This window comes from Plecotus auritus (assembly GCF_963455305.1).
Source record: "Plecotus auritus genome assembly, chromosome: 7".
In the NCBI taxonomy this organism is placed as follows: domain Eukaryota; kingdom Metazoa; phylum Chordata; class Mammalia; order Chiroptera; family Vespertilionidae; genus Plecotus; species Plecotus auritus.
The window spans coordinates 68,143,172-68,155,885 of record NC_137774.1 but is presented as its reverse complement, the minus strand read 5'-3'; the positions used below and the strand labels follow the sequence as shown (position 1 = coordinate 68,155,885).

General features: G+C 58.0%; 1 protein-coding gene across 2 annotated transcripts in view; it reads right to left on the bottom strand.

Annotated features, from left to right (window-relative positions):
* Positions 1–5,895, bottom strand: part of GSG1L (GSG1 like) — a 200,358-nt gene extending 194,463 nt beyond the window's left edge. For both annotated transcript variants that reach the window (XM_080682039.1, XM_080682040.1), the window contains exon 1: positions 5,305–5,895. In XM_080682039.1, the coding sequence (XP_080538165.1) occupies positions 5,305–5,632 (328 nt within the window). In that variant the 5' untranslated portion in view covers positions 5,633–5,895. The remainder of the gene's footprint in view (positions 1–5,304) is intronic.
* Positions 5,896–12,714: the final 6,819 nt, after the last annotated feature.

The following is a 12,714-nucleotide window of genomic DNA, read 5'->3' as shown; positions in this document are numbered from 1 at the left end:
GGCCAAACAAAGCAGGCAGTTCAGGTCTGACCCGCGGGCCACAGGTCTGCGCCTCCCTCACAGGTCGGCCCGCAGCGAGCGCCAGAGACCAGCACCAGCCAGCGGGGTGCCTGCATCACCTGCTTTAACCCCCATGACCCATCATGAGGCAGATATTACCTTCCCAGGCAAGGAAGCCGAGGCCCAGAGAGGGCAAGCCCCTACCAGACGCCACACAGCAGTGAGTGGTGGCCTGGGGGCTGGAGCCTGGGCTGACCCCGCAATGCCTGTGTCCTGTTGTGTTCTGCCACCTCCATCCCCCAGACTGAAAACCACCAAACCCTCATTTTACACACGGAGAAAGCAAAGACCAGAGAGCGTGAGTCACTCAGCAAGATGGCGTTGGAGCCTGGACTTGAACCTGGGGCCCATGACTCCTGGTACAGGCTGGTCCCAATGAGGCCTGTTGGAGGAGCGGGCGCGGGAACGGGTTGGTTTGGGAGGTGGGGTTCAGCAGGGCACAGCGGGCTTGGAGCTCTGGAGCCTTCTACCTGGTGAGCATCCGCCTCTGCCACTTGGTGGCTGTGTGACCTTGGACAAGTCCCTTCACTTCTCTGTGCCTCGGGTTCCTCATCTGGAAATGGGCATAACCATGGCACCTACCTCACAGGTAACACTTGTCGGGGGCTTAGAGCCATGCCTTTCACAGTCGGAATCTTCACCCACCAGGCGCTCCTAACACGAAGCCCAGTCAAGCCCAACTGATAACATGCCAACACGCTCCAAAGCACCAGAGGCCTGCCGGCTGGGACATCGTGTGTCCGACCCTCGTGGAAATGTACGCTTTAAGGGAGTGGGCAGGAAAGCTGGGGTTTTCTGAAAAGGAAGAGGGAAGCAAAAAGGTGCAGAGTTGGGGAGAACTGGGGGCTGTCTCCTCCTGAGTGGGAACGGCCCTGCCCAACACTTACTTGGTGCCTCAGTGGAGGGGAGAGAGAGGGCCCCCGACAGACCCCGGACGCGTTGTGTCATAAGAAGACACTTAGAGCCAGGGAAGGAACGGGATACAAATTGTCATAACCACAAGCAACATCCCTCCCACGAATGTTGACTGAGCACCTACTATGTGCCAGTGGGAGCACTGGGGAGCCAGCAGGAACAATGAGATAAACTCAACCCCACCCTCGCAGAGCTGACGGACAACACAAAACCAACAGAGAGGTACTTGGAGGTCAAGTCCACGGCGGCAGGTGCTAGAAGAAAAATCTAGCAGGAAATGTGTGGGGAGATCAATGCTGATTCCGGTGCTTGGAGAGAGCTCAGCACTGACTTAAAGAAGTTTCTAGAAATAGCCTTGTGCCATCTGAGGGAAGAGCATTCCCGGCAGAGGGAAGGGCCGGTGCAAAAGCCCTGCGGCCCATATGCCTCGTTGGGGGCCAACGGGCAGGAGCTGGTGGCCACAGGTGGGGGGTGGGACTGGGGGTGGAGAAGGAGCTGGGAGAAGCTGCAGTGAGCGGCTCTGACTGCAAGTGAGAGGAGGCTGTTGGAGGGGGCGCCCGGAGGAGGAGCAGGGTCTGATAATGGCTCTGGTGGGGGGAGGAGGCCGAGGGGGCTATGGCCAAGGCTGGGAGGCAGCCGGCAGCAGCACAGAGTGCACGGGAGACGTGAGTGGCTCAGGCGGGCAATACGGAGGGGGCCGGGCTCACACGCAGGCAGGGGCTAGGCACTTGCCCTGCACCATCCCACGGATCCTCACACCCTCACACCCGGGACAGAGGCGTCTGCTCCGACTCCCTTCCACAGGGGAGCCAACCGAGGCTCTTGCCTAACCACACTGCCGAGAAGGAGGCAGAGCCTGGCCTTACACTCCTTCACCAGATAGACCGGGCACCGCTGTACCACTGCAGGGAAGAGCAAGGTCTAGGGTCAAGTCAGAGCTCCCAGCAGCTGCTTCTGCTCCCGGCAATGGCCTTCCTCCTGCCCCCCCAACCCCACCCCCCTCCAACTAGCCTCCAAAGTCTGCCTTGACGCCCCCGCCAACCATTCCTGCCACCATTTCCTCAGGATCAGGTCCAGCCTCACCTGTGCTCCCAGTTAGCACCCCACCGCCGCCACCCCATGTCCCTCCCCAAGCCCTGCTTTGCTGCGCACCCGCAGACTGCCTGCGTCTGCACCCACCCAGCCCTTCGAGCATCCAACCGGGAGCATCCAACTGGGGAGAGCTCCAATCTGCATGAAGGGCCGGGAGTCGTGTGGAGGCCACACTTGCCTTTCCCCATTTGTGAAGGAGCTCGATGCTCCTGCCTGGAGGAAGAGGGGTCGCTTTGGGGTCTGGCAATCTGGCGATGGTGTGGTTTAGAACGAGCTGCCGTCCTCTGTGAGAACCGTGGGGGTTCGGTGTGGGGAAAAGGCTTATTAGATTCCCCAGTGGCTGCCCGAAACGGGGAGAGCACAGGAGGAAATTACCGAACAGGCATTGGAGAGGAAGGAACATTTAGCAGCTGCTTCTCACAGACAGGCTGGGATTTCGTGGTAGGTGTTTGCGTTCTGGTGAAGGTAAAATTCCTTGTAGTTTCATGGGCCGGAGGGAAGTTGGTCCTCAATGTTCTCAGAGGTGGGGGAAGGGGAGGTCAGGATTGGGGCGGGGGAGGGCTGCTGGGGCATTTTTTCCTCTTCAAGTAAATAATAAATTAAAAAATGGCCACAGAACCCAGAAGAAAGGTTGTCATAGCAACAAAAGTTTGGGGCCAGGTACTTCCTGAATCCGCTTCAGGACCACAGTGGTGGAGGGCAGGATCTGGGTGCTGTGGACCAGCCGGGAACCCGTCCAAGCTGGCTCAGCCCTGCCACGTTTCTCACCAGCCCTGACAGGCTGATAACTGTTTTCCAGGCTCTTGGGAAGGAAAATTGTGATTTTCTGGGAGGGGTGATCTCTAGCCAACAGTGATCAAGGGAAAAGAAAAAATGGTGGGTTTTGTTTATTTGCCCAACAAACTAACCATCCATGTTTTTACTGAGGACCAGGAATGAACCCACCATGTCACCCCCTTCTCCAACCCCCAACTGTGCTATTATCTTTCCTTCCGCTTCTCCCCGCTCCTCCCCCCCCCATTCTGTTCTTCCCCAGGAAGAGACTTCAGGCCCGGGGCCAGCTGTGAGGCCTGGACAGAAACCTCTCTGAGCCTCAAACTCCTCATCTGAAAAATGGGCACCACAGATGTGCCCGCCTCACAGGTATTGGCAAGCGTTCAACAAGATGTCGCAGGTGAGCAGCTCTCACTGTGCCTGGGCACGCTCGGAGCTCAAGAAATAGAAGCTAACATTGCTTTTAAATGTGGTTCAGTTAATATTTTTAAATGCTCAGGTTTAAGTATCCTGTGTCAAGCCCTAGGATAAGCTACATGGATGAGCAACAGGGGAATGCCTGCAAGAGTCTGGACTGTGACCATCAGGGAGAGGCCGGGCGAGACCTCAACAATTAAGAGGCTCGGCCGGCAGCGAGGATCAGGACATCCGTGGAGGCAGGGGCGGGTCCGGGGTGGACACAGGGTTGTGTGTAAGGGAAGGAGAGGCCTTTGGGAGGTGGAGTGATGCGTCCAGGGGCAGACCGCCCACACCTTGGAAACCGGGCCCTGAGCTCAGAGAAAGGCGTGTGGGGACACCTACCCTCCTACCCCAGAGAGTGCCGATGAGGACGGCACTCACGAGGCCTCTGAGAGAGGTCGGGGTTGGGCTGGTTGGAAAGCAGGGATGCCTTTTGAGGTTCTTTTATTATTATTATCATTATTATTATTATTATTATTATTACATCCCAGAGTAAAACTTCAAGAAGTGGTGCACAGCAGAAGTGAGTCTGCTGGGGTGACACTGGTCAGGGGCCGGGCTCTTCTCAAATACGGAACGTCTTTGGAAAACAGCCAGCATTGAGAGTGGGGCCCCCCAAAGGTGAGACAGAGGACGCAGCCCCTCGAGAGCCCTGTGGTTCGTCATCCCACGGCCTGACCCAGCAGCATCCTGCAATTGGGCATTAAGAACTATGCACCACACACTGCCCGGGGTGTCGGGGGTGGGGGAAATCCTGTAGGGACGGGGGCGAGAGATAGTGAGCAAAGGAGGCTCCCAGCAAGTTCAAGTTGTGCCAAGTGGGATGAGGGAGACAACGCTGGTGATGAGATACAAAGACCGGAATCCAGAGGTCTTCTCCCCAGAGGACCCTGTCCCCTGGGCAGGCCAGCAAGTCCCTGGGCCTGAGGGGGCAGCAGGGAGATGGGGGAAGGGGTTCCAGGCAGAGGGCCCAGCCTCCTTCCCTTCACTACACCTCTTCCCACTGACCTGTAACCAAGGAGGCCAATGGCTTCTGCAGGACCAACTGCTGGCCATGGCCCCAGTCCATCCACACGGAGTACGCAGGTAACACCGTGTCCACGCAAAAGAGCAATGCCTGCGAGGAGGAGCTTTAACCTTGGGGAGAGAGGTCAGTTCACTGAGAGTTCCCGCACCTGGGACTGGGCGGTGCAGGGTGGTGTGGCCCAGCGTCTGGCACCCCGCTCCGCAGCGCTCCCCTGAGCCGCCTCGCCTCATGGCCTGCCTGGGGCTCGCACCTGGCCGGCTGCGTTTCCTCGCACAGGAGGGGTCCGAGGCTGTGGGAGCGGCTTGATCTGTCTTCTAAAAAGTCACACACACCCCAGTTCTGACCGAGCCTCACCCCGTTGCCCCGCTTTCTCAGCTGCCTTCTTTCCCTCCCGCGACACGAAGGGCTCCCAGCTGGGGGCCCACCCGGCTGCCCCCCGCCCCCCGCCCCACGCCCGTGCTCCCAGCCCCTCTGGGAGCCGTTAGTGCGGCTGGGGACCGCGTAGAAGGACTCCCCGGCTGGATGCGGTGGGATAGGCGGCTCCGAGCCACAGTCCCCGCACCCTCCCCGGGCGCGGGATGGGGCGCAGGCGGGGCGAGGCACCCAGCGCCCCGCGGAAAAAGGGGGGCGAGCAGGGAGAGTTCTGGCGCGGAAAGGAACCGCGTCCCTGCGACCCGCCGCCGGGTGGGTCCTCGGGAGACGCTCCTCCCTAGGGCGCGGCAACGTCCCCAAAGCCGCCCGGCGCTCCGAAGCCTCGGGCGCTCGGCCCAAACCCTGACACGGAGGGGCGTCCCGAACACCCAACCTTCTCCCCAACCTCGGCCCCGCGCGCGTTCCCCGCAGGGGGCGTGGGGCCGAGCTCTGCGCAGCGCCGGCCACGGGTGCGGGTCCCTCGCCGCCGGAGCGGGGAGCGGGGAGCGCGGCCGGGACCCGCGCCTCCGGGCCGCGCGGCGGGGCGCCGGGCGCCACTCACTCACCGCGCCCGCTGAGCTCCTCCTCGCACGAGTACCAGATGCCGGTGTGGAAATTCCTGAAGAGGAAGCGGTCGTCGCCCGTCTCCCAGCTGTAGAGCTCGCCTCCGGGGGGGCCGTTCCCCGCGGCGGCGGGGGCGGCGGTGCCGTTGGCCGTGGCGTTGGCGCCCGAGTTGGGGCAGTTGGCGCGCCCGCCCTGGCTGCAGCCCGGCTTGGGCACCCGCTGCGTGCCCTGGCACCAGTGCGTGGTGAGGAAGGCGGTGGTGGCAAAGAGCAGCGCCAGCAGGTTCAGGGCCACGGCCACGAGCGCCCGGCCGCGGCGGCTCGTCTTCATGCCGCCCGCGCCGCCGGGACCGCGCCGCCGGGAGCTCAGCGCGCGAAGTTGGCAGCCGGCGCCCGGCGTCAGCGGCCCCTGCCCGCCGCGCCCGGGGGCTGGGGCGCCTGCGATCGGCGGCGGCGGACGCGGTGAGGGCCCATGCCCCCCCCCCGCCCGAGTCGGGGCGCGGCGCGGGGGACGCGGGGGGCGGGCGGCGCAGCGGAGCTGCTAGGCGCGCCCGGAGCCCGGAGCGTGAGTGCACCTCGGCGAGGAGTCGCCGGTGCCCGGCAGCGGCCGCGGCGCAGGGACGCGCGCCCCTCCGTGGGGAGACACCTGCAGGCGGCTGGCGACACTTCAGCGCCCGCCCTCACGGGGAGAGGGAGCGCCCCACGCTGGGCGCGGGCGGGGGACCCGGCAAGCAGAGTGGAGGGTCTGGGAAGCAAGGAGAACGCCAGACAAGGGGCTGTGGGAGAAAAAGGCTTCCCAGGGGACGTGGGGCAACAAAACCGGCCGGGAGGGTTCACCCTACGCCGACCCAGAAAGGCCCTGCGGGCGGGAGACAAGGGCAGCGCCTGCGGGGGGTCCCCACGAGGGGTATGGAGCAGGACCCCCTCTAGGGAGGAGACCCAAAGGGCCTGAGCTGCAATTTGCCAGGCTTCCCACAGCCGGGAGCTGCGGAACCCTCTGGAAGGGTGCCTTATGCTGGTCCCAGAGTTGCAGGGCCAGTCAGGAGGGTGTCCCAGCAGGAATGCAATGTTGCAGAGTCCAAGGGCCGTGCTTCCCCTGGGGGCTGCCAGGGGGCCTGAGCCGCGTGGACCGAGAGGAAGGGCTCCGCTGGCAGGACGAAGCTGTCAGCTGGGATCCCTGGCATGTGTGGAACAGCGGGAAGGGTGGCAAAGAAGTGCCTGCACAGGACACCAAGGGTTGGGTGTGATGACTGGGACTTACCCACACAGGCCATCCCCCCCTGGGATCCTGAGCAGCATGACCCAAGGAGGTCCCTGCTGGACAGAAAGTTGTAGTTACCAGGCAGATGTCCCGCCGGGGCCTCCAGTCCATTGCTGGGTGGGGACAACATGGTCAAGAATACTGACTTTGGGGTCAGGCAGACTTAGGGCTTGACCAGCGGTGGGTTTTGAACAAGTCACTTAATGTCTTTGAGATATTACACAGGTGTGCAATCTCTATACAAAGGAGGATCTTGCTGTTGAAATGAGATCATGCCTGTAAACAGCATTTGGCACATAGTAGGTCCTTAATACATGCTATTTATTAACGTATGAACCAAGAGCAGTCGACCAAGCTCGCACAAGCCTTTTCAGATCTCTAGTGTCAAGCGGGATTGCCCAACGTGAGTGCCCCACCCACACCTCTGCTCACACAGACCAGGTCACGAGCTGCCGCCACGGCTGGGCACCTGGTGCCAGAGTGCCCCAGATGTGCAGCCATTGATTGCATGTTGATTGCTAGAGCCCATGTGAATTTTGCCCAAGCCGAGAACTGCTCCAAGAAGCCATAGCGTGCACAATGGCAGGCTTGTGGAACTCAAGGTTAAGGGACTGTGAATTGCCTCACTCTGGTGGGTGAGCCTGCGCTCCCTGCCAGCTGCTGCTACTCTGCCTGGGGGAAGGTGAGAGTGATTGTGGGCTGGCAGGAACCATGTGAAGGGTGGCCGGGGGTCTCTGGACTTGTTTATTAGGTCCCTTTCCTGGCCTTAGGCAAGGAGTTCCCAACTATTTTGAGACGGTTAGTAATAAGGGTGGTAAGGGTACTGGTTGACAGAGAGAAAATATTATGGCCAAAGAGCTACAAGGAATTCAGTAACACTTTTCCAGGGCATGCAATATTTTTCACAGACGTCTCTGTACTGGAAAACCAGTCCCTCAAATGTGAGCTGTGGTTGGTGTGCACATGGGCAGCACCCACAAGCTGGGAGCCCTCCTGTGTGTCCAAAGCCCAAGTGAAATATGTCCCAGGGCCACACGCTCTCAAAAAAATACCCAGAAGAAGACAGAACAGGGGTTGGAATTTCCACCCGACACTTTTCCACTCATTGATCCATCCACTGGAATCTTGGCACTGGAGAGAAAAGAGATCACAAACGTTAATAGAGTGTAAAGGTGTTAAGAGTCAGGGAGAAGAATAAAGCAGGGAGGTGGGTGGCAGTGAAGGAGGCAGGTTGTTATTTTAAAACCAGTTTCAAGGGGACCTCACGGAGAAGGTGACATTGGAGCAAAGACTTGAAGGAGGGTGGGAGCAAGCCACAGGGCTATCCCAGGAAAGGAGCTTCCAGGAAGAGGGAGCGGGCAGTGCAAAGGCCCTGGGGAGGAGGTAACTGAGAGCTGGGCAGGGGAAGAGTAGCAGACCATGAGATTGGAGAGGTGAGGGGGGAAGGGCAGGTCATGGCCATCACCAAGGATTCTGGCATTGACTCTCAGTGGGGGGGAAGCCTGGGAGGTTCTGAGAGAGGGAGACATGATCTGACATAGGATAATAGGACCACTCTAGCCACTAGGTTAAGAAGAGTGGAGACACAGAGACAAGCTAAGGGCTAGTGAGCGAATTGGGCAAGACCAGAGGAATGACAATGGCAGCGGAGGTTCCGGGTCCATTTTAAAGGCAAATCCAGCAGGATTTGTTCAAGGATCAAACCTGGGATAGGAAACACAACCTGGAAGTGTGTGGCAGGAGCTCCTGCAAGGACAGAACTGCCGTTTGCTACCGTAAATCAGAAGGCCTTGGAGGAACCGCTCGGGGTGCAGGGAGGATCACACGTTCTGACAGATTTTGTGCCGGGCCTTGTACTCAAGCCTAAGATAAGGACAGGGCTGGAGATCTTGCCACTTGAGGGAGCCACTCCATGTGTCCACACTAATGAATCCATACTCGTTAGCTTAGGGTATTTTTATCTTCAAATTAGCCGTATCATTGGAAGAACTTTGGGTATAGACAGGTGTTAAAGAAAAATTACTCATGACACTTGTTAAAGACAGGAAGTAGACTTGATCCAAAGGACCTCTGCAGGATAGTTTGCCGTAGGGGAGAGAGGAGGAATCAACTCTGAGTTCTGGACAAGAGGGGGTTTACCGCCAAGGAGCAGGTTGGGTCAGTGGATAGAAAACCACTAGGAGGCAACATCACTGCTAAAGAGGCTTCTGGCTAAACCCACCTGACCGGACTCTTGCTGACAGCAGCCCAGAGGGGATCAGACGTTGAAAGTGGGAGATGAAGCCCTGGCCAGTGTTGCTAAATGGTTAGAGTGTCAACCCACGCACTGAAGTGTCACAGGTTGGATTCCCAGTCAAGGGGGTTGCATGTTCAATCCCTGGCCCAGGGTTGGGATGCATGTGGGAGGCAACCAATAGATGTATTGATGTGTCTCTCTCACCTCCCTCCCCCTCCTTCTCTCTCTCTCTCTCTCTCCCCCCCCCTCTATCTCTATCTCTTCCTCTCTCACCCTCTCCCTCTTCCTCTCCTTCGCCTTCTTCCCCTCCCCATCCCTCCCTCCCTTCCACTCTCTAAAAATAATAATAGAAAAAATATCCTCCGGTGAGGATTAACAATAAAAATGTGGAAGAGGAGGAATCTGATTGGGTTTCAAGGGGGAGAGAGTCTCACTACACTAACACAGTAGGATTCTTGCTAAAACTGGACCAAGTGGACCAAGGGTCGGGCCTGGTTGAGAAGAGGGCTCAGAGGGTCCTGACTCAGGTTGGGTAGAGGAGGGAGTTGGTTGGGGGCTGGTGGGGGCGGGGTTTGTTTAGGAGACCAGACATGTAGGCCCACACACAGGTTTCCTGCTCTTTAGCCAGTGTCATAAGCCAAGGCCTCCTGTCTCCTGCTACTCCCCAGCCGCCTCTGCCCGCTCTCCCCACTGCACTGGGGGCCAGAGACCAGCCCAACCAGCCTCCGCTCACCCTCCTCCAGGCACTCCCCTCACCTGCCCAGACCCAGTCTAACTGTGGCTCCAGGTCCTACAAGACTGGCTCTGCCACATGGGCAGCCCCTTGCCCACCCCTCCCACCACCACGACCACCGCCACACCAAGCTCTTTGCACCCTGCCGCCCAAGCTCAGCGGGAACCGCAAGGCTTCGCCTGCCTGCCTCCCTCTGCCTGGAGTGCTCTGCTCTGCCCAGCGGTTGCCCTCAGAGTGCTATGAAACACACTCCCCTGCAGAGCCCCGCCCCTGCCCACCCCCCCCCCCGCCCCAGCCATGATGTCTGTGTTCACACCTGTCTCCCTCACCAGCCTGGGGGCCCCTCCAGGTCACCCCGCTGGCAGCCTGCGGCCATGTTTGGCCCATAAGCAATTTTTCTTTGGCCTGGATGGAGTTGGCCTCCACCATGTTTTAAATTTTCATGAGTTGCCAATGTTCAATAATCATGAGCTTTCACATAAAAAAATCAAATTACCTGCCAACACTGGGCCTGTGTATCCGCCTGGCCATCATTGGCAGATGCCCCTGTACTGGGGGCAAGAGGGGCCGCAGGCCCACTGGGCCCTCCTCGTTACCAGTCCTGCCAGGCCCTGGGGGCATTTGAATCGGAGCACCTGGGGTCCTGTGGTGCTAAAAGTCAAGTGGGGATGATGGTCCCACCTGTGAGGTGGGTGCGGTGGGCGGGGCCTGGGGGGCTCCCGGACGCTCACAGTCACCTTCAGCCCAGGGAAACGCATCGAGCTGTGCTGCTGGGAATCTTGAACTTTTTATAGTCAACAAAACTTACCTGAAACAATGAAACAATGAAATTCAAACTTTTCAGGAAATATGAACAAGCTTTGAAGGGACATGACCCAAATGCATTTCCCTTTCCACTTGGAATCCGCTGCTGCAAGGACATGTGCTGGCCCCTGGGCCTGCGGACTCACTTGCTGTTTCCGGAACCTTCAAAACGGAGCTTGGGAAAGCATCCCAGTCTCCCGCCCTCCCTCATTACAGCGAGGGATTAGCCCATTTCCAATTACCGCCGAAGTTTTTAAACACTCACTCCTAATTCCCACTTCACTCCCCTGGCTCAGACGCCACTCTGGGTTTGGGGGGAAGCCAGCTCGAGGCGCTGGCGTTAGGAGGCCCTGCTGCTCGGGGCCAGCTTCCCCGGTGCGGGAAGGGATCCTGGAACTCCTGCCATCAAAGGAGTCCCCGGTGGCTTCTCCAGAGAAGGGAACAACTTCTTTACCTCCACATGTTCCTTGAAACTGCGTCGGCTCCTCCAGCTGTTCAAGAAGAATTCAGCGGCCCGGCTCCGTCAGGCACTGAGTGAACAAGCCAGACCCAGTCGCTGCCTGCAGTTGAGTCATTGCAGTGGTGACACAGGCCGTGGAGGAAAGGGCCAGGATAGGGAGCGCCAGGTGCTTGAGCTGGGAAGAGTTCGATGTCCCAGAGTGAGGGTGGAAGGTCCGACTTTTAATTCTGGCTCTGCCACATCTGGGCCAAACCTCTCTCAGAACCTCAGTTTTCTCATCTGTAAAAAGGGGATGTCACATATGCTGAGCATCCTCCCCACAGGAGGAGGGTTTCCCACGTGTCTTCCATCCCCTCCAGGGGTAGCTGCCTTCATTTTGCCGGTGGAGACTGAAGCTGCGAGGAGAGGTTCCATCCACGGCGGCACCACGCCCGTTGGAGGTGGCGAGGGAAGCGGCCCACGGTGCTGGCGGCTCGGGAAGAGCTCCTACCCCGTGGCCTGGAATGCCGCCCAGGAACTCGGATCTCACTCCCTCAGCGACGGGGATCCAGGGATGGCTGTGGCATGACACTCCTAGGACTGTCTTGGAAGGTCACTCAGGGGGCCAGCAGCCAGCTGGCTGGGAGGGGAAGGGTCTTAGAGCTGTGTTAGGAGGGCATGCCGAGGTCCACCAAGCACCAGGCCTGCTGAGTGATGAGAAGGACCCCAAATACCCGGTTGTGCTCATAGAGACAAGGCCCTGGCATGCAAGCACCTAGGACATCCACCCAGGAGTGTTCTCAGGAACCACAGTTACGGGGTATTGGTCGGGTTAGCCTTCCCTGCCTCTGGGTGACAGGTAGGGAAGATCTCGCTGGCATGCACTGAGGATGGGCAAGTCTGGCACTGTTTGGCACTGAGAGACTGTATGGCAGGCACTCTGGCCAAAAGGGATGTAATGGAACGCTTTTCGAATTCTTACCAGCTCAGCTGGAGAAACTGAGGCTCAAGAAGTTACAGGGAAGGCATCAGAGTCCAAGGCCCAGGGTCCAGTTCGGATGAATCACGTGGAAAGCCCCACAGCCCAGGATGAGCCTGGTGGTCACTGACTCCCCTCCTTGTTCCCAGCACTCAGTGGGATTTATCTCCTTCCCCAGGGTCTGAAGCTGGTTTGACTCCAGTCTTGAGGAGGGAAGATGGGAAAGGCTGGGGAGAAAGCAGACATTGTAAGGTGTCTCCTCCGTCAGCCCTTCTTGACCTGTTTTTTCAAGCTGTTGCTGCCCCCTAGAGGCCAAGAGCGGGGCGGCAGGCCTTGCTTCCCTGGTCCAGGAAGCAAGTCCCCTCTCCTCCATCCTCTCCCATCCTCCCACCCGAGAAGCTGAAAGTGTCAGAAAAGAAATGTAAGGGAGAGGGGCTGGGGACTCGTTTCCGTGATTAAGAGCACAGATCTCCAGCTAGTTATAAATATTTATAAATTACATAACGATGCACAAATATAAACATAAAGCATATATACAAACTAGAAATGTATACAGAAGGACATGAAGATTAAATAAACACTGCTTTTAAATGGTTTTATTTTATTGACTAACAGTATAACAGACCTCTTAGCTTTCATTTAATAAAATATATGTTTTTTTACTGCTAGCAATGCAATTGCATAGGCTGTTTTTATTTTTGAAAAGCTTGGGTTAACATGCTATGCAGGGACCAGTTGAGAGTCTGCGTCTATGTAGGCTCACCTGAGAGGCTGTTGGAGAAGAAAACAATGCTGAAATTTGGATTTACATAAAGATTTATAAATCCAAACGGAAGAAGTGCCTTGTGGGCTGTCCTTTCTAAATATCGATACTCCTATTTTAGTGCTGTTCACAAAGGAGGGGACTGGTTTCAGTAAAACTTGGCTAATAAAGTTGATCCTTGAACAACATGGGTCTGAA